At 41.8% G+C, this 18,406-nt stretch overlaps 1 protein-coding gene across 1 annotated transcript in view; it reads right to left on the bottom strand.

Moving 5' to 3' along the window:
* The window catches only part of ATR (ATR checkpoint kinase), an 87,856-nt gene extending 73,140 nt beyond the window's left edge, over positions 1-14,716 (bottom strand). The window contains exons 1-9 of the mRNA XM_075201936.1: positions 14,582-14,716; positions 11,788-11,879; positions 11,260-11,409; positions 9,277-10,160; positions 8,926-9,119; positions 8,428-8,622; positions 7,122-7,318; positions 5,258-5,410; positions 3,961-4,159 (exon numbers count right to left, since the gene is read on the bottom strand). Of these exons, the coding sequence (XP_075058037.1) occupies positions 3,961-4,159; positions 5,258-5,410; positions 7,122-7,318; positions 8,428-8,622; positions 8,926-9,119; positions 9,277-10,160; positions 11,260-11,409; positions 11,788-11,879; positions 14,582-14,643 (2,126 nt within the window). The 5' untranslated portion in view covers positions 14,644-14,716. The remainder of the gene's footprint in view (positions 1-3,960; positions 4,160-5,257; positions 5,411-7,121; positions 7,319-8,427; positions 8,623-8,925; positions 9,120-9,276; positions 10,161-11,259; positions 11,410-11,787; positions 11,880-14,581) is intronic.
* Positions 14,717-18,406: the final 3,690 nt, after the last annotated feature.

Genomic DNA, 18,406 nt, shown 5'->3' with positions numbered 1-18,406 from the left:
TCTCAGCTTGTATTGTAATTCGTTTTGTCCCTGTACGGCGCCACGGACACCTTGTGGCGCCCTATAAATAAAAATTAATAATAATAATAATAATCTGTAGAACTTGTGAACGTGTACACTGAAGACCAGTTGGCCGAACACCACAGCTTTCCAGTGGAGGCCACCGTACCGCGCAGGCTCCCATTGATCTAGTGGAATGCACCCTCACATTTATAGGGACAAGCTGTCCTGCCACAATGTAAGCATGGCGAATTACCAAAGTAATCCACCTGGCAATGGTGTTTAGAGGCTAGTCAGCATCTCTTTTGTACATCATAGTGGACCAACAGGTTATCCATCCAGCGTAAATCCTTGGTACAAATCGAAGAGAGCCTTCATCCTGGAGTCTTTAGCCGGAATGACAATTTCTTGATTCAGGTGGAACCTGGACACCACCTTGGACTGAAGGAAGTCTTGGTCCTAGGCACTGCTCTGTACTCATAAAAGAAGATTAACTGAGATCTACAGGACAAAGACCCCAGGTCCAAAACTCTTCTTGTAAAAAAGACAGCCAACAGAAAACCTGTCTTCCAGATAAGGAATTTGAACTCCATCTTAACTACTGGTTCAAATGAGTGTGCTGTAAGGCTATCAGCACCAGACAGATCCTACAGAGCCACTGGAGGGGTGCATGAAGGCTGCAGATGCATCACTCCCTGAAAGAAGGCCTGCATTTCAGGTAAACGCCGGTGTTCTCTGAAAGAAATCTGAAAGGGCTGATACCTGGACCTGCAACAAATAGAGTTTTGTTGGCGTGCCTTGATCATGGTTTTGTCACCGTTAGAAAACCTCATGGTCTTAAGACTCATGGCTTCAACATGAAGGTGTCTTGACTTAACAGAACTGGCTTTAGAGGCAGGCACCACTCCAAGCCCTCTGCCATGCTTAGAATGTCTGTGTACCAAGACCTCCTGGGCCAGTCTAGTATCATGAGACTGATCGGAATGCCCGCTCTCTTTACCTTATTTGGTACCTGCTGAAGCATCGTTACTCAAGGTAACGGGTATAGGAGTTGGAAGGTCCACGGAACAGATACAACATCCACTAGACATGGCTGCGGATCTCTTGTCCTGGAGCAGAAGCACCCCAATTTGTGATTCAAATGAGACATCACTATGTCAAAGTCTGGCTGACGCCACTTGACCACCAACAGAAGAGACCATGTCCTGGTATGAAGGGCCTGTCTGCCAAAAAATGTCAGCCTCCCAGTTCTTTATGCTTGCGGTTAAGACTGCCAAAATAGCCTGCACATGCTGTTCTGCCCAAAAAAAATATCTCCCTCATTGCCAGAACCATTCCAGTCTTTGGAATCCTCCCACATCCCCAAGACCCTGGAACCAGTGCTGAAGCACAACAGCCTCCCATCCTCAGAGACTGGCATCTGCTGTCACCAATGTCTGGTCCAGACGGCTGACCCTTGTTGAGGTTGCTGCATCCAGCAACAGACTGAAGGTCTGCTTGTTCAAGAACTGGTAGAACTTGCTTCACTTTAAGATAAACTTGAGTTAGAATACCTTTGATTGAAACTGTGCAAACTGCAATGACTCAATGGTGGAGACCATTTTCCCAGGACCTTCATGAACAGACACCTGTCTGTGAGCTAACAGGAACTTCATCAGCCCCTGTACTGAGAGGATCTTGTCCTCTGGTGAGAACACCTGTTGCCGAAGGGTGTCAAATGGTAAGCCCAGAAAGATCACCCTCTGAGATGGGATCATGTTGGATTTCCTATAGTTAATTATCCAACCATGAGTCTATAACACCTGAGCCATCCCCTGAACATGGGACTGAAGCAAGGCCAAGGCAAATCTAAAAAGACACTAATGACCCTCCCAGAATGAAACATGCAAGTACTCGTACTTAATACTCTGAACTTGTCTTGTTCCATGGTGCCTTGCACGACCTTAAGGACTTCATATATACCCTGTCCCTGTCACCCCCAACTTCACGTTTAGGGATTTTAGATTCAGAATTGGTTGGAAGCAGTCCAGCCTCTAGACCAGGAAGAGAACTGAGTAAACCACAAATCTTTTTGTTTGTCTGGAATGGGGATACCTACTCCCAACAAAATAATGGACTGAATGGATTTTTTTGGGGCAACACAATTTGCCCTATTTCTTTGCCCGTAGTGAAGAAGTGCCTGGACGGGGATTCCTTGAGATATACTACGTATTCCTCGCTGATGATGCCTCTCACACAGGCATCTGTGGTGGAACGGAACCACTGGTCCCAGAAAACAAGCAGACAGGATCTAACCTCGGAAGTCGCAATGTGTGCAGCCTGCCCATCATGATGACTGCTTGTCAGAGGGCTTGGGCGCTGGATGTCTTGCCAGCCAGACCTGTCTGCATCTCTGTATATCAGTCTCGGGGAGCAAAGGACTGACCCCTAGAGGACTGACATCATGCTTTCCCGTAGGAAGGAAGGAATTAAACCTAGGCCCCTTAGGTCTAGAAGCATTTACAGGAAGAAAGAAAGTCTTCTCTCCTGTGGCCTGGGCAATGATTTTATCCAGCTCTGGACCAAACAGGACTTCTCTGGAGTATGAGAGTGATTTCAGGGTCCACTTGGACTCTCTGTCTGCATCATAGCTGTGAAGAGAAAGGGCACGATATGCAACAACAGCTGAGGATGAAATTCTATCCCTAATGAACTCATATCAAAGACAGCTTCCCCAAGATGCTCCGTCAAGGAGAGCAAATTTATTCTGGGTCCTACAGAATCCAGACCGTCCCCCAACTGCTCTGCCCATGTTTTCACAACCTTAATGGCCCAAGACGAAGTTAAGCGAGACTTCAATTTTCCTAATTAAGGTATCCTTTATGGTAGAATTATTTGAACTAAGAATTGTAGTAATTTAGGATAGACAAGCGATGAGAGCATCCACCTTGGGCAGGGATTCCCATTTACCTAGATCCCCAATAGGGAGTTAATAAAGGGCCTGCGGAGAACTGAAATTCCCCACTCTGCTTCCTACTTGGTACAGCGAGCTTCGTAAGCACAGAAATAGCCTGGACCAGGCTGCCTTCATCATCTCAATAGGCACATGCAGCCGCTGGTTCTTTGCCTCATATGCTGCGCACAGGGCACCCGCACCAGACTGGGCACAAGGCAATTTGAAGTGATATCTGTAGCTGCCAAAAACTTTGGCCACTGACCCACCTCCTGCCTTAGCCCTGGACAAACATCCTTTCCCAGACATATAAAAACAAGGGAAGAAAAGAGGACAGAAAACAGTTGCACAATCCAGGAGAATGTGGAACTAAACAAACAAGTCAAAGACAGAGAAAAACCTGCAGACAACTAGTACCTCAATACGTCACCACACGACCCTGCAGCAAAGAGGGTAGATGAAAGAGACTGCTGCACGAGGCTACTCTCAAAACGGCCACTGTCTCTTCTGGTGGGCTTTCCTAGCTACAAAGCCCCACCAGGGAGGAGGTGTTGAAGGGTTCTCACTTAACCCAAGGGCCCAGCACCAGATTCCACTGCGGGAGTGGGTTGCCGGCAGCAGGAGAAGCTAATCTCACCACCTTCAGACATCCTCAGCTACCACACTCTATACCCATCATCTCCCATGGATGAAAGATTAAAAAGGTTAACTGCACAAGTGGTCAGGCAGTGCTGTATTTTCAAAATTGTAGCTCAGAAGTAACTGGCAAATATGGAAATTTAGGCCAAATAGTTTTAATTGGATACTCTTGTGAATAGTTCATTTAGGTGAATGAAATACAATGGAACCACACACAATGATTCCAATTCAAGAAAAAAGAGAATACCTTGACATTTTCTGTTACAACAATCACAGTAAAATAACCAAATATTAAAAAATACACACTTCTGCATGACAGTGAAACTTCTTGTTATATAAGGCTGCACAAACCTGCACAGGTGTGCTAGGTGTGACTACTGTATACTTACAGCAATGTTTTAGGGATTGGACTGCATGCTTCTTGGTTAACATAGTGTTTCAATATAGGAAATCCTTTAACACAAGAGGCACGGACAATCTCATGGGGACTCTCCAATGACCACTGGTAAACTGCTAACCTCCAGTCAGGTATTATCAGTTTAGTAAATAATGACAGAAGAAAGACAAATTGGGACTCAATATTAGGTGCTGCAAAAAGAATAAAAAAAATACAATGGAGGTAAGTGGAGGACACATATAAATAAATATATATATATTTTTTTTCAATCAACGGTTCAATTTGAAGAGGTTTAGAATAGGAGTGAGATATTGCATAAAACCATGATCTAACAATGTGTAAGTTATTGTTGTAATGAACAACACATCATTCAACACTTACAACTTTTTGGAGATTTAAAGTCTGCTTTTTAGTATTGCTATTTTACCTAACAATACAATGTCAATCAGTTATTAGCAAAGCTCAACAAGTGTAAATCTGCATTATAACCATAGTGACCAAACGGCTACTAGCTTTTATCATTCTACTTCAAATTAAATGGTGAAGCCTAAAATTTTAGCACAGATTTACATTTCTAAGGAATTTTAGTGAGTAACAATTTCTGCTCAAATATCTTTCCATTAGCGAAGATGGATTTAATACTGGTTTCCCTTCAGCTTGTATTACGTATCAGCAGGCACAGAACACATTTTAACCTTGCAACAGGTGATTGTAAAATTCTGGTGTTCTTGATTTATTTCATACGTACATTTATTGTGATATTGTTTTATCTAGTATGTTACTTATGTTATTGGGTCAATTTCCCTATAGTAGTATTACTTTAAGTTGCATTCTTGCAAATCAGCTCTGTAAGAAGACTAAAAGCATGAGCAATTCTGTTTTTAAATTGTGAATATTGTGAAAAATGCACCTACAGTTGTGACAACTGGTCAAACTGCATGTTTCTTTTGCTGCACGACATATAGTTTCAAAGATGTTCTTCTTATTTAAGTATGCACAACATTCCGAGAGGTCAGTATGGTCGCCCCAATGTAAAACCTGAAAATGCTGGCGTTTCCAGCCACAGATAGCTCAGAGATTTACCTACTGTGCAATATTACCTTAAAGCATCAATATAGTTCATTTAACAAATGTAATATGCGCTATCAACATGATTTGCTTTCAGTAATCCACCTGAGGTGTTATCAGCGTTTTCTGGCAAGTTTTACATCATTTTCATTTACAAGTGAAACAATTAAAAAACATGATTCAATAGCAAGAACAGTAAGAAAACAACAGTGGTTACTTACAGACTCTCTCGTAAATCCTAAGGCTTAACGTCACAAGTGCAGAATCAAATGCTGCCATCTTGAATGAAGCATGACTTGAATGAGTGTGAAGCCAAGGCAAAGAAATTAGTCCACATAAATCCACAAGTATTTGCTCAGGTAATCGATTTTTCACTAGAAGTGGAAAAAAAAATATGTTATTTTATATTGCATTCACAGTATTAATCAAATAACTGGCTCTTGGAAGAAATAATGATCTGTTCTCTAATATTGCTTAAAGGAACGCCATTCCAGGAGTCACATCCAGGCATTTTTTAATAACGCTTCTAACAAAAGAAAATAGAGAAATTGAACTCTCTAGACAAAAAGTACCTGCCCAAGAAAGTAACCTTTAAAATACTAAGGCTGGCATAGACGAGTGCCTGTACAATATGTGCTTCTAACCATTAAAGTCAGAATCAGAAGCCCTGAAAACATTGTTTATCTCCATACGCAGATACGTCTGGCAGCTGGTGCAACAGTACACGATGATGATGAATATCAGCAACAATAGCTAGCCTCTTCTGATTGGATGATTGTGTATTGACCTCTAGCTGGTAGCACATTAATATCACAGCTATAATATATGAAGTAACACCCATCTATCTGCATTACTTATTTGTCGTTTTCATTTGGACTACTGCAGAAAATAAGATTGCCATTGGATTGTTACAACAAACAGATGTTTGCATTTAATTTAATTTAATTTTTACTTCATTTGCATTTAACTACATTTTATATGGAAACTGCGATTTTCACATTATAAATAACACTTCTATAGATTATATTGTTCACAAATAAGTTAATGCAGTGGTTCCCAAACTTTTGCAGTTCGCGGCACCCTTAGAGTCTCCATCATTTTTTCAAGGCACCCCTCCAAAATAATTACTGAGCAGTCCTGTTTTAGAAGTAGTTGGGTCCAAAAAATTTAATAAGTATTTAGGTCAGGACAGAAATACTTATTTAGTTGTATGCAAAAATGCCCCCTCTACATCCAGACACACTGCCCCCCTCTGCATCCAGTCACTCTGCCCCCTCTCACGCTGTCCCCCTCCTCTGCCCTCTGTCACGCTCCCTCTCACTCTGTCCCCCTCCTTTCACACTGTCCCCTCTCACTCTGTCCTCTCTGCCGCAGGAAAGCCAGAAAAAAACAGAACAAAACATAAACTCACCAATCCGCGCGGCGCCGGGACCCAGCATTCTTCCTCTCTCGCGCGCAGCTTGTCACTATAGTGCCCAATCCGCGCGGCGCCGGGACCCAGCATTCTCCCTCTCTCTCGCGCAGCTTGTCACTATAGTGACAAGCTGTGTGAGAGAGAAGGATGCTGGGTCCCGGCGCCACGTGGATTGGTGAGTTTGTTTTGTTTTATTTTTTTTCTGACTTTCCCGCGGCACCCGTGTGACAGCGCCGCGACACCCCTGGGAGCCGCAGCGCACACTTTGGGAACCACTGAGTTAATGTGACTTTTAACACTGTCAAGCCATATCTCTAAGCTATTCCTATGCTCAGTATAAACATTTGCTATGCCTGACATACACCTGGTGAAACCCTACTGGTTCTGAGCTGGACACGTTTCAATGTGTACGAATGAACATGTGCATGTAAATTGTTGTTTTTTTTACATGTATATTTACCTACATACATTTGATGAGTACGTGCAACTCTAAATGAGCCCAAATATTTCCCTCTCAACAAAATAAGCAAATTAATTAAAAAACAAAGCAAAATGCATTTCAATAGGTTTTAATAAAACTCATTCAACAAACTGATGACCTCTATAAAGACTTGTGTTATTCTTAGAGCAGCTACATGCATCAGACCATATGAAATAAATTCTACTCTCACCATGTATGTAAAGTAAAGCATCAAATATCTTCACTATCTTTGTCAGCACAACATCAATAAGGTCATTCTGGTATTCTGAATTGAGAAGTTTCCTACAAATCTTAAGTACTCTCACAATTTCTTCTAGGCCAACCCAGGAGAGATCTGAAATCTGGGAGCTGGAATATTCGGGCAGGTCGGAGGTCTTCTGATCCACTCTAAATACACAAAAACAGTTAAAAGCTTTAATATCAAGAATAAAGGAATGAATGTAGATCTAACAGACCACATTACTCTTTTTTTCCCCCCAAGATGAATGGCTGACTATTCTGGTGTTTGCACACGAGCAGTGAGAGACCACCATGGAGAAGGTGCAGAGAGGGGGAAGAATCACCTCCCCCCAGGTGCCAAGCACTGGATTGGCAGCTGTCCAGCAGGATAGCCCTCTCTACCAATCCAGTACCTAGCAGGGGCTTACACCATCAATGTAACCCCTACATGACCCAGCCCCCTAAGTATGCTAATGGCTGCTTCTAGTAAGAGACAGCCACCCAGAGGGTCCACTGTGTCTTCTACCCCCCTTCCCAGCACTGTACTGGGAAGGGGTTTCAGTTATCTGCTGCCATCCTCCGTGTGCACAGTGAAGCAGCGGTTGCTCCTGTGCATCCCCTGCTAGGGACACTGAGCATAGCCTGCAGCAACTGTGCCCTACTCCCCGAGGCATCTAACGTCAGGAGCAGGGGCGGCAGCAGAGGCACTACCACAGCACCTCCGATCCACTGCTTCAAGCCGCACATCGCCATTCGTGCTGTGAGCTGCAGAATCAATGCAGGCGCTCTAAAGGATGCCGGCAAGCTGCCTCACAGGGACCGGCAACAGAGCACAGTGCTAACGCTGCAGACAAATAGTGTGTCTGTATCAGAACTGCTGCAGACGGGGGATCGTGTCGACAGCAATAAAAAGAAAAAAAAAGTAAGCTAAACCTAACAACAGGGACTGTATAGCAGCACCAAACGTCATACACGTTAAGGCACTTCAACTAAACTGAAGTCTAAACCAAAAGGGTGGTATAGAGGGGGAGGAGCTAGCGCTAACAACTTTCTTAAAGTGCCACATGCCTATCTCACCTATACTATACCCCAATGTCCTCCAATTGGATGTAAGGGAAATTGCACATATTTGCAAATACGTGGGCCTTGGTACTGGTAAGAGTCTGTTGTACAATTCTTCATCATTATCATCATCACCTTCCCTTTAACAAGCACTACCTATCCCCAATTTCTTCTCTATATTATTTCATGTAGCATAAAGTATACAATGTACTTACACAATAGAATCACTTGAAGAAATGTGAGCTGTGCAAAGAGCAGCCACGTAGAGCGTTATTGTTACACCCTCCAAAGAACACATAACGCGGTCATCAGCTATGTCTTCTCCTTCCAGTATGTGCAAGAGAGACAAAAACTGTCTGTTTATCGCTCTCCATAGTACAATCTTAGACTTCATATCCACCGAAAGTGTCCTGTTATAGCAAAGAACAAGACAGGTAATTATCAAACTAACAGGCATCAAAATTAAAAGAGAAGGAAATATTTTTTTATTTTCAATTAAAAATAATAACCCTAAACATGACCAGGAGCCCTGATTTATCAGCCCCATTCCAGCAGGGCCTAATTTCAAAAGCGGGTGATTATTTCTGATTAGTTAATTGTACTCACCTGAAAGATGACATATATATAGACAAGTGAGATTTCATCATATCACATTTCATCTATCAATAAATGATACAATACTACAGATAAAAACAGAATGAGATGATAATTACACTGCAGACGATGCTTGTTTCCTCTGTGATTTTGCAGATAAACTTAAGCGGGGTCTCTTCTCCCGAATCTCATCACTGCTGCTGCTCCCACCACCTTCAGATTCTGTACTTGAGAGCTGTGCGGTGATTTGCTGCTGCAGGAGGAGTTCCAGAGCTTCTCGTCTCAGAGCCGCATACAGTGAGGGGACCAAATACTGCGAAAACAGTAAATATGAATCTAAGTCTAAGATCTGTAGAGATTACGTCTTTAAATCACGGTCTGGCCATATATTGTTAGTGAATGTTACACTTTCCATACATCCATATTAATACTTGATCAAGATACATAAGGACATTATTAACATCTCTTACCATTTGTTGACTTTGAACTCCAAGGATGTCAACAAAGGCTTTACAGATACAGCAAACAAGGTCATTGCGAACCTCCTTAGCAGACTCATAGCCTGGAGGCACAATAGTTAGAAAGTACTGTACTATATAACAAAGTGCTTCTCTCAGGGTGCCAGACTGAACATCCTTCAAGATCCCCTCTTCAAACATAACTGCAAGTTTCTTCAGCAACATGTTAAGGTAGACAGGTTCTATGCTCATATGAGACTCCTGTTGCAGTGGGAATAAAACCTTCACCAAGTTTAATAGCGGAATTTCAAAAAGTAACTGTTCGTCCAAATTCATCTCTTTTATATAGGTTAGCATTCCAAAAAACACAGTGAAGAAAAAGTGTGCAGGTTGTTCTGGTGGTCCTCCTAAGTTGATGAGATTCTTTAAGAAATGCAGAGACAGAATCTTAAGCTGTGGACCTCCATTGTCTAGCAAAGAGCATCCAATTCCCCAGAGTACTAGGTTCTGTCTTTGGAAATAAAAAGCAGCAATATCATGTTCATTCTCAGTCAAGACCATTAACAAAGTGGTCTCCAGAGGCTCCACTTGTTGCATGTTCATCAGCTGAAATGGAGCCGATCTTAGATTCAGCTGGCTTTCCAGGGCACTGCATAGATATCTGGATACAGTGACTGGCCATGCTATAGACCCTTTCATGCTTCCTTCATGCAGGTTAATAAGATCCTCAAAGAGATGTAGTAAATCATTTGTAAGGACACCAAAAAGAGAAGGGCTTTTATTCTTGAAAAGAAAAAGCAAGGAGTGGAGGACACCAGATATTTTCTTATGTAAAGGTTTGCAACTTGGTGTGGCAGCAATACGTAGTAGCCTGGTGATTATCCAGTTGCTAAACTCTGATAGTAAGAAAAACACAAATCATGACTTTAGTATGAATCAAAAAAAAAATGGAAATACAGGTGACACATTAAAAAGTCAATTATTAGTACACACATTTTGGAGGTTAAAGTGATCCTTTCCCTTATTGATCAGTACTGGGAAGTACTGTTTGTTTTTTGGGAGGGGAGGGGGTGGAAATCTTCCTATACTCAACTCTGTAACTTGATTAAATATTGTGTTTAAACACTCAATATCACACTTACTGTCAATAGCACAAATAATCAAGATTGCTAAGTGCTTTATTAACAGAAAATGTTTAAAATCTGAAATCTTTACCTATTAATTCTTCAATACACAGTAAGTAAGATGAGTACCTACTCTGCACATAAATATTTCCTTATATATAATATATCCATATGTATAAAGAAAAGCTCCATATATCAAGCTTACTATTTGTTGATATTGCTATTTTCAACCTTATAATCTGTCCACCTGCTTATGTATTAGTATTTCCTGCCAAATGTCAGTATATATAGCATACAAATAAGATGGAAAAATATATAAAGTGCAAAAAGAAAGATGTCCACTCCCATTAAGCTCTAAGGAAAGGATAAAAAAAAATATTAATACAACATTGCCTTTCAGTTTTTGACAATCTATCAACTAGACAAATCCTAGTCAGAAGTTTCAAAAATAGTAATACTAGTGGATATTCGAGCATGTGAAAGGTCCACTTTATCATTTTAATGGCCATGTTCTTAATAGTCTCAGAAAAATAAAGACAAAAAACGGATTAAACCAACATAATATAAAATTAAATGCTGTTAAACCCAGGAAGATGTTAGAGGTTTGTTCCATGAAAAATAAAAATCTTTCTATTAGTTATTTCCGGACACTGAGTGTCTGTATTATAGGTAGAGCGTTAGACCAGCTGCAAAGACTGTTGACAATAGCATTATGACAGGAAATGTGCAGAGTGACTGACAGCACAGAGCGGTGGATAGAGGGAGTCCATGAACATACATTTAGTAGTCACTCCTGTAAAACACACGGAGCTACCTACAGCATTATGCCTTTAGCAATCTATTAATAATGTGTACTTTAAGGGATACTTACCAATACAGCTGCAATCAGGTTTATTATTCTGACAGCTGTTAATGGAGTTGACAAACATACGTGGCGATGATTTCATGATGTGATGAATGAAGTCCAGCAGCATGACTGAACTTGGCTGAGATTCGGTATTCTTTGATAGCTCCACAGCAACTAAACAAAAAAAATCACAATAAGCCCCAGACAAGATACCTAATTGTATTTATTTAGCATGGTCTGGTTCACTTGCAATGATATCTGCAGGACGAGTCCTTCAAAGCTAAAGTGGGGATCTTACATACATATAAAAAAAAACATGGCCAGTATAAATGTTTGTCAACCACCTTTTCATTTTGTTGCTATAGCTCATGTGAATGACTTCCCCTGGTTCTCAAGAGTAACAATTCACAGGCAGACACTGGATTATTCCTCTGCTGAGACACTTACTCACATCAGCAGGATCTAAGTAAGTTCTGTTTCTCCAAGCACATAGCTGCTCTGATATTATATATAGTGCTTGCAACGTGCGATACTGAATTTAATGCGACTTACCAACATCTACATCTGTAAGGATCCGGTCGATGAACTGGCAGAGTATTTGTCTTGGTTTCTGAACAACAATTTCATAAGATTCGGAGCTTGTACTAAAACAGAAAGAGAAGAGTGACAAAAGTCATTTTGTATAAGGACAATAAAGGCCTGCAAACCAGATCAGATAACACAATTCCCTAGCAGGAGATAAAGGAGTAATACTGCTAATGTTAAATTTCAATGTAAGGCAGTTACTCACTGGCGTTAACAAAACATTGTGATTTGCTGTATGTAACCAATGCTTATGTTTGTGGTTGGAGGAGGAGGATGACAGGTGAACATTGTAGTCAGGGTCCATAAAATACTGCCATGCCGCCGCCATTCCTGTCTGAAGGCGCCAGTGGAAGTTGGTATGTGGTCATGGGAACCTACAGGTTACATTCCCATTTTCATGCTTTTACTGCTGTTAAAACTACTGATAAAAGCACGCATTTTAACACCAGGTAATGAGCATTACAAGTGTGAGCTTGAAAGCATGTTGTTCTTTGGAGATCAAGTAGCCCCAATTGGTCTGCAGTTTTCGGCTAGTTTTAACCTAGAATTAAATTCCAACCGCACTTATTTACAGTTTTATCATATCAGTTTAAATATGCAGTAGCATACATTCATTTGCATTTGGGCTAGCAGATAAACGTTTCTAATGGTTGCATTTAAAATATGTACTAAAGTGATCCAAACTTAATGACAATTACAGTCCTTAAAATTTCATCATATAATCAGCTTGGGAGCTGAGTAATAAGGGGTTTTTCATACAACATTTCTTTCTGCACTGAGTTTTATTCAGTCAATTTGGTACTAAGAGCTCATTCACACCATCTTTTTAGGATCGGTTTTACAGTGCAGACAGTGTTTCCACCACAGTGTGTTGGGAGGTTAAAGTACCATAGAAAGCAATGGACCAGAGGCTACAGGGCAGTTTGAAAGCAACAGATATGTGGTCAGAATGTCATGATCCCCCCCCTTATTAAATGATTTCTAAAATGATTTTGTCATGTAAAGAATTCATCAGGAGGAGTACTCTCCTGATGAAGTCTTTACATGATGAAACGCGTTGAGGTTGTTTCCTATCATCTATTCCTGGTATATTAAAGGCTCTGCTGCCCACCTGGTCCGTGAGTTTTCCCTTTGAGAACTTTTGTATGGAGTCCATTGGTGTTCACCTCATGGAGTGTCCAGATATCTACACTGTATAGCAGTATTCCTTATACTACAGGATTACAGATAAGATTTTAAAATATATTTATATTGTGAGTGTGCATTTTTTATGATACATGCTGATTAAATCTTTTATAAGTACTACACTATATGGATTTTTTCTTTCTAAACTATCGGCTAAGTGGAGTTTGCAAGCAGTGAATTTGCTGTGGTCGATGATCCAGATATAATATATCTTCACAAGCAGTTTATACATGTGTTCCTGACTCACTTGGCTGTTTGGAGACTACGTTCAGATAATTCTGATACAGATAAGCTGTTTATTTATATCTATTTGGTACGCTACCACCTATTACTATATACTGTATATCACGGGTGCCTGTGACACTACATCTTTTGCTTCTCTCTGTCTGCATTTCGGTATATGGTTGGAGTATCTGGAAGCCGTTGAATAATGACTGTACCAGCTTGCTAAGATTCATACTCTGCATCTCAATAATTATTGACTGGGTGATCGTTACAAGCTAACACTACTTATACTGGCGCCATTTTTTCCTCCTATCTTTGTATATATTGATTTATTTATTATCGGAGTACCATCCGTAATCTGGGAGGGAGGCTGCCTCCTCTTATGAAGAAAGTCTTTTCCTATATTGGACATTATTATCATCTACTCATATATTTTGTGTTTGAGCGCCACGTTTAATCTATCTGCTGCTACCTTTCTTATGGATGTAGTTTAATGTCACTTGAGAATGGACATATCGGATTTAAAGAAAAACATGTTTTACTATATATTATTTGTATATAAGGTATTGCATTCCACAAGAAATACCAATTTTACAGCAATTTATTGATTCACATTAAAACTACATATTGCTATTTAGCCCAGGTAAAAAGAGATCTAAAATCATATTTTATCCGAAAAACGCGATCCAACCTTGTTTTGTATCACCTCATCTATCTTATATATAACAAAACAATAGTTTAACTTGTCCAGGAGAATCTCACAAAATATTTTAAAATTGAGTTTTTACATTACAATGTACATTAAAGATCTGGGGGGGTTATTTTGCTCCAAAGGGTTGATAAATAGTCCTCCTGGTAGCTTAGTTATTTCAACTTGTTAACACAGTCTACTGCAATTCGTTGACATACATGTATGCCTACAAATGATACAATGCAAACTTGCGTCTAGCTTAGTCATGTATGGTGATTTTATACAATATTTTCAATGACAGAACTTCTGTGCTGCTCGCTGATGTTCCATACAGCATGTATCTAACTTGTACAGGATCACTGCACCACTCACTCACCCTGCATATAAAACTACATTTGCATATAACCTAAAGAGATATGAACAAGATGTCCTTATAATAATGCTAATAAATATTCACGCGGCCATGTCATTATTTTCCACTTCTCCAATGCACTGCAGCCCATGAAGCAAAGATGGGCATCTGCCAGCTGTAGAACTACAAGTCTCAGCATACTCTGCCAACCAATGTCAGGCGTGCTGTCACATGCAGTAAGCAGCTGGCGAGCAACAGGCTGTCCACGTCTGATTACTGGTTACACCAGACCGGACGCCGCCATGTACCTGGCCAGTTCTCGCAGGGCCGGTATCATGGAGGCCATTTCCAGACCGGGATCCGCTGCCATCGTGATCCCCGGTGCCCGGAGGAGCTTCAGTTCCCCGCCTTACAAACCGAAACTACGTCAACGCGGCTGGACACACCCCTCCGTACGGATGGACACACCCCTCCGTACGGCTGGACACACCCCTCAGTGAGGCTGGACACTCCCCTCAGTGCGGATGGACACACCCCTCAGTGCGGCTGAACACTCCCCTCAGTGCGGCTAGACACTCCCCTCAGTGCGGATGGACACACCCCTTAGTGCGGCTGAACACTCCCCTCAGTACGGCTGGACACACCCCTCAGTGCGGCTGGACACTCCCCTCAGTACGGCTGGACACTCCCCTCAGTACGGCTGGACACACCCCTCAGTACGGCGGCCACATCGGGCCCAGAATATCCACCAAACAAAACGAGAGAATGAGTTTCTTGAATATATTACACATCTTCTACAACTGCTGGGGGGTGGGGAGGGTTAAGGCAGATCACAAAACTATACATTTCTTTATTGCATTTACAATATCATTGTTAAATAATAATTAGTAAGTTAGTGTAATGCATACTTGCCAACTCTCCCTGAATGTCAGGGAGACTCCCTGAAATAGGGGTGATCTCCCTCACTCCCTGAAGAGTCTGGCATTCTCCCTGATGCTGAGCCAGTACAAGACGTAGTTGGCTTCGCCATCTGTGGCATGATGACAGTTCAGAAATTGTGTCCTATGTCCATGTATTGATGCCTATGGAGGTGGCCATTTTCATGGAGACCAAGATGTAATAAAAGACTGACAGGTAAGACAACATGACTTCAGGGTCTTAATGACGCAAATATCGCGTGATCTTAGCCCCGCCCCCTGCTGCAATTGCCCAAATTTAGGGGGCAGGGCCAAGCCCGTGCCCGTACGTCCATTTTCCCGGGATCTCCCTGAAGCCAACAAGAAAAAGTTGGCAAGTATGAAATACATTACACATTTACATGTCTGTACACTTTACACTGGGCACACATGTAATAAACACAATAAAATATTTCCGGCAGCAAAGCACCTGCTCCTCCATCCCGCCCGGCTATCAGTTACTACATACATGAGTCCATGTTATTTACTGGTCACACAGCTGTGTCATGTTCTCTCTGCACCTATGAACTGAGTGCCGTGTAAAATGTACCCTCAGCTCTGAAGTGGCGGCACCACGGGTAATGTAAGCAAAGCCACCACCTGAGCGCCACCTCTTTATAGTAACTGTTATACTGTACCTCCTGCTCTGTGGCCAGCAGCCGCAGCCTGGTGAGCCTACTCTTCAGGAGATCATTCTCCCGCATATAGCTGCTGAGCTGCAATAGAGAGAATTACATTTAGATCTGAGTATATGAATACGTAGCGCACACCATATTGTATATTTGTGTAACACATTGTGTAGTGCCCTCTCCTCGCACAAAGGGGCTTATTTGCAGGGTACGGTTATGTTGCTGCGCCGCTGTGTCCAAGTTTCTAGGAGGCTTTGATTTGTACCATAAATCAGACTATAAATGAACAGAATAAGTGCGGATCGTTCCCTGTCACTGTATTACATTATTTGGCAAACAGAAGACTACGTAGGGGATTTTTTGGACGGAGTAAACGTAAGACCACCTGGATGTCCTCTATTTTATTAAACAAATGACAGAATTTGACCAATTTTACTGGAACACTGTTTTACTGTAGAATTTTACTGTACAACTATTATTATATCTGGAGTTCTGTAGCATATTCTGATGTGATATTATATAAATATCTACTTATAAATCACTGCAGCCATTTATTCCAGAAATTATGACTTTTTTATGCTAGTAAGGCCCAATGTGGGCATTAGATGGAGGAGACAGATTCAGCGCACTGTCTTGTAGGATAACGAGAACGATGGGCCCTGATACAATAGCAGTTAGGACACTGGGGCAATAATCCAGAGGACAGAGCGTCTCCATGCAAACTACTGTGGAAGACCTTGAAAAGAGATAAATAAAGCTCTGGGTTGAGAGCATAGTTAGTTGTCTACTCTCCCGAAATTTTCCGGGAGGCTCCCAAATTTCGTGGAGTCCTCCAAAGCTCTCGGAAGAGTAGGCAAACCTCCCGGGCCTTGAATTTCTGTATTTTATAGTAGGGGCGGGGCTATAGTGACGTAACGACATCGCAACGCCTCCTGCTACCCTCAGTCACATGATCTGTACTCTGGATCTCCTGGATTACAGATTTAAAAAGTAGGCAAATATGGTTGAGAGTGTTTATGTTCTATGAAATTAAGAGATATTACTACTTGATGTGTTTATATGAATACACCCAAGGTGATTGCTAGGTATATAATACACCCGGGGTGATTGCTGGGTATATAATACACCCGGGGTGATTGCTGGGTATATAATACACCCGGGGTGATTGCTTGGTATATAATACACCCGGGGTGATTACTGGGTATATAATACACCCGGGGTGATTACTGGGTATATAATACACCCGGGGTGATTGCTGGGTATATAATACACCCACGGTGATTGCTGTATATACTACAGTAATAAAGTGTGTGAACAAAGCTTCAGTTTTGGTCTTATGGGACACTTGCGAGGAGAGAGTGCACCACGGCTGTGACTATCATCACATTGGAATATTAAGTGATATAATGATGGACTGACCAGGCTTGATAGCAGCTCCTCTCTTCCTTCAAGGATGTCGCATTTTCTCTCCTGTCCAGGGAATAATGCAGATATAAGGTCAGTTTTAGAGTGTGAGACAGAAATAAGAGAGAAAGAGAGAGAGAGAGTGACAGAGGGCGAGAGAGAGAGAGAGAGAGAGACAGAGGGTGAGAGAGAGACAGAGGGTGAGAGAGAGAGAGACAGAGATGGAGAAAGAGAGAGAGTGACAGAGAGTGAGAGAGAGACAGATAAATGTATGTCACACTTTCCGTACTTTTATTTTTCAGTACAGACAGTGGGCATCACATTATTAATCCCGTCTATAATGTGAATAGTAGGAAACTGAATCTGTACCGTGAGTCAGTTTCCAGCCGTTCGCATGGTGAGGGATATTAACCTTTTAGTGTCCCACTGCCACGCGGATGTCGGAGCAGGAACTGATGTGAATGTATATAGTCTCCGTAAGAGTAATGTGTATATGTTGCCGCTATATATATATATATATATATATATATATATATATATATATATATATATATGTATATATATATAAATATATAAAGCGCTCCTGAAAGCTGGAGGCTACACATGAAGCGTGGGATCATGCACAATGACATGTCACACACATGGTTCATAGTATCACAATGGCCATATTCCAATCATACCTCCCAGATGTCCTGATTTAGGTGGGACAGTCACGAATTGACGCCACTGTGCCGCCATTCCACCAGTCGGCACGTTTGTCCCCAGACAAGTTGGGGGGTTTGTTAGAGAAGGGGAATTGGAGACAGCCTAATGCTTCAGAAGCGCTTAGCACGGCCCCAGAGACCGTCACACGCCCCTCAGCCTGGCATGACCACACTGTGTTGTGATTACCTCTGTACGTGTATGTTTGTATGTATACAAATGGTTATAGATAGTTGTCATACCAACTGCTGCTTGATCCACAGTTCTTCTGCCTCCACTTGCCGGCTCTCCCCCAGTTGTTTCCACAGGGTCTCAAGCTCATCATTATTCGACCTGGATAGACAAGTAGAGAATACATTCTTATTTACCTGCTTATTTAATATACACCAGTGCCAGACAAACAGCCAGGCATAGTCCGATCGGTGAGCAACAGGAAACGGGA

The sequence above is a fragment of the Mixophyes fleayi genome, chromosome 3, assembly GCF_038048845.1.
Source record: "Mixophyes fleayi isolate aMixFle1 chromosome 3, aMixFle1.hap1, whole genome shotgun sequence".
In the NCBI taxonomy this organism is placed as follows: domain Eukaryota; kingdom Metazoa; phylum Chordata; class Amphibia; order Anura; family Limnodynastidae; genus Mixophyes; species Mixophyes fleayi.
This window is presented reverse-complemented; position numbering and strand designations above follow the sequence as displayed.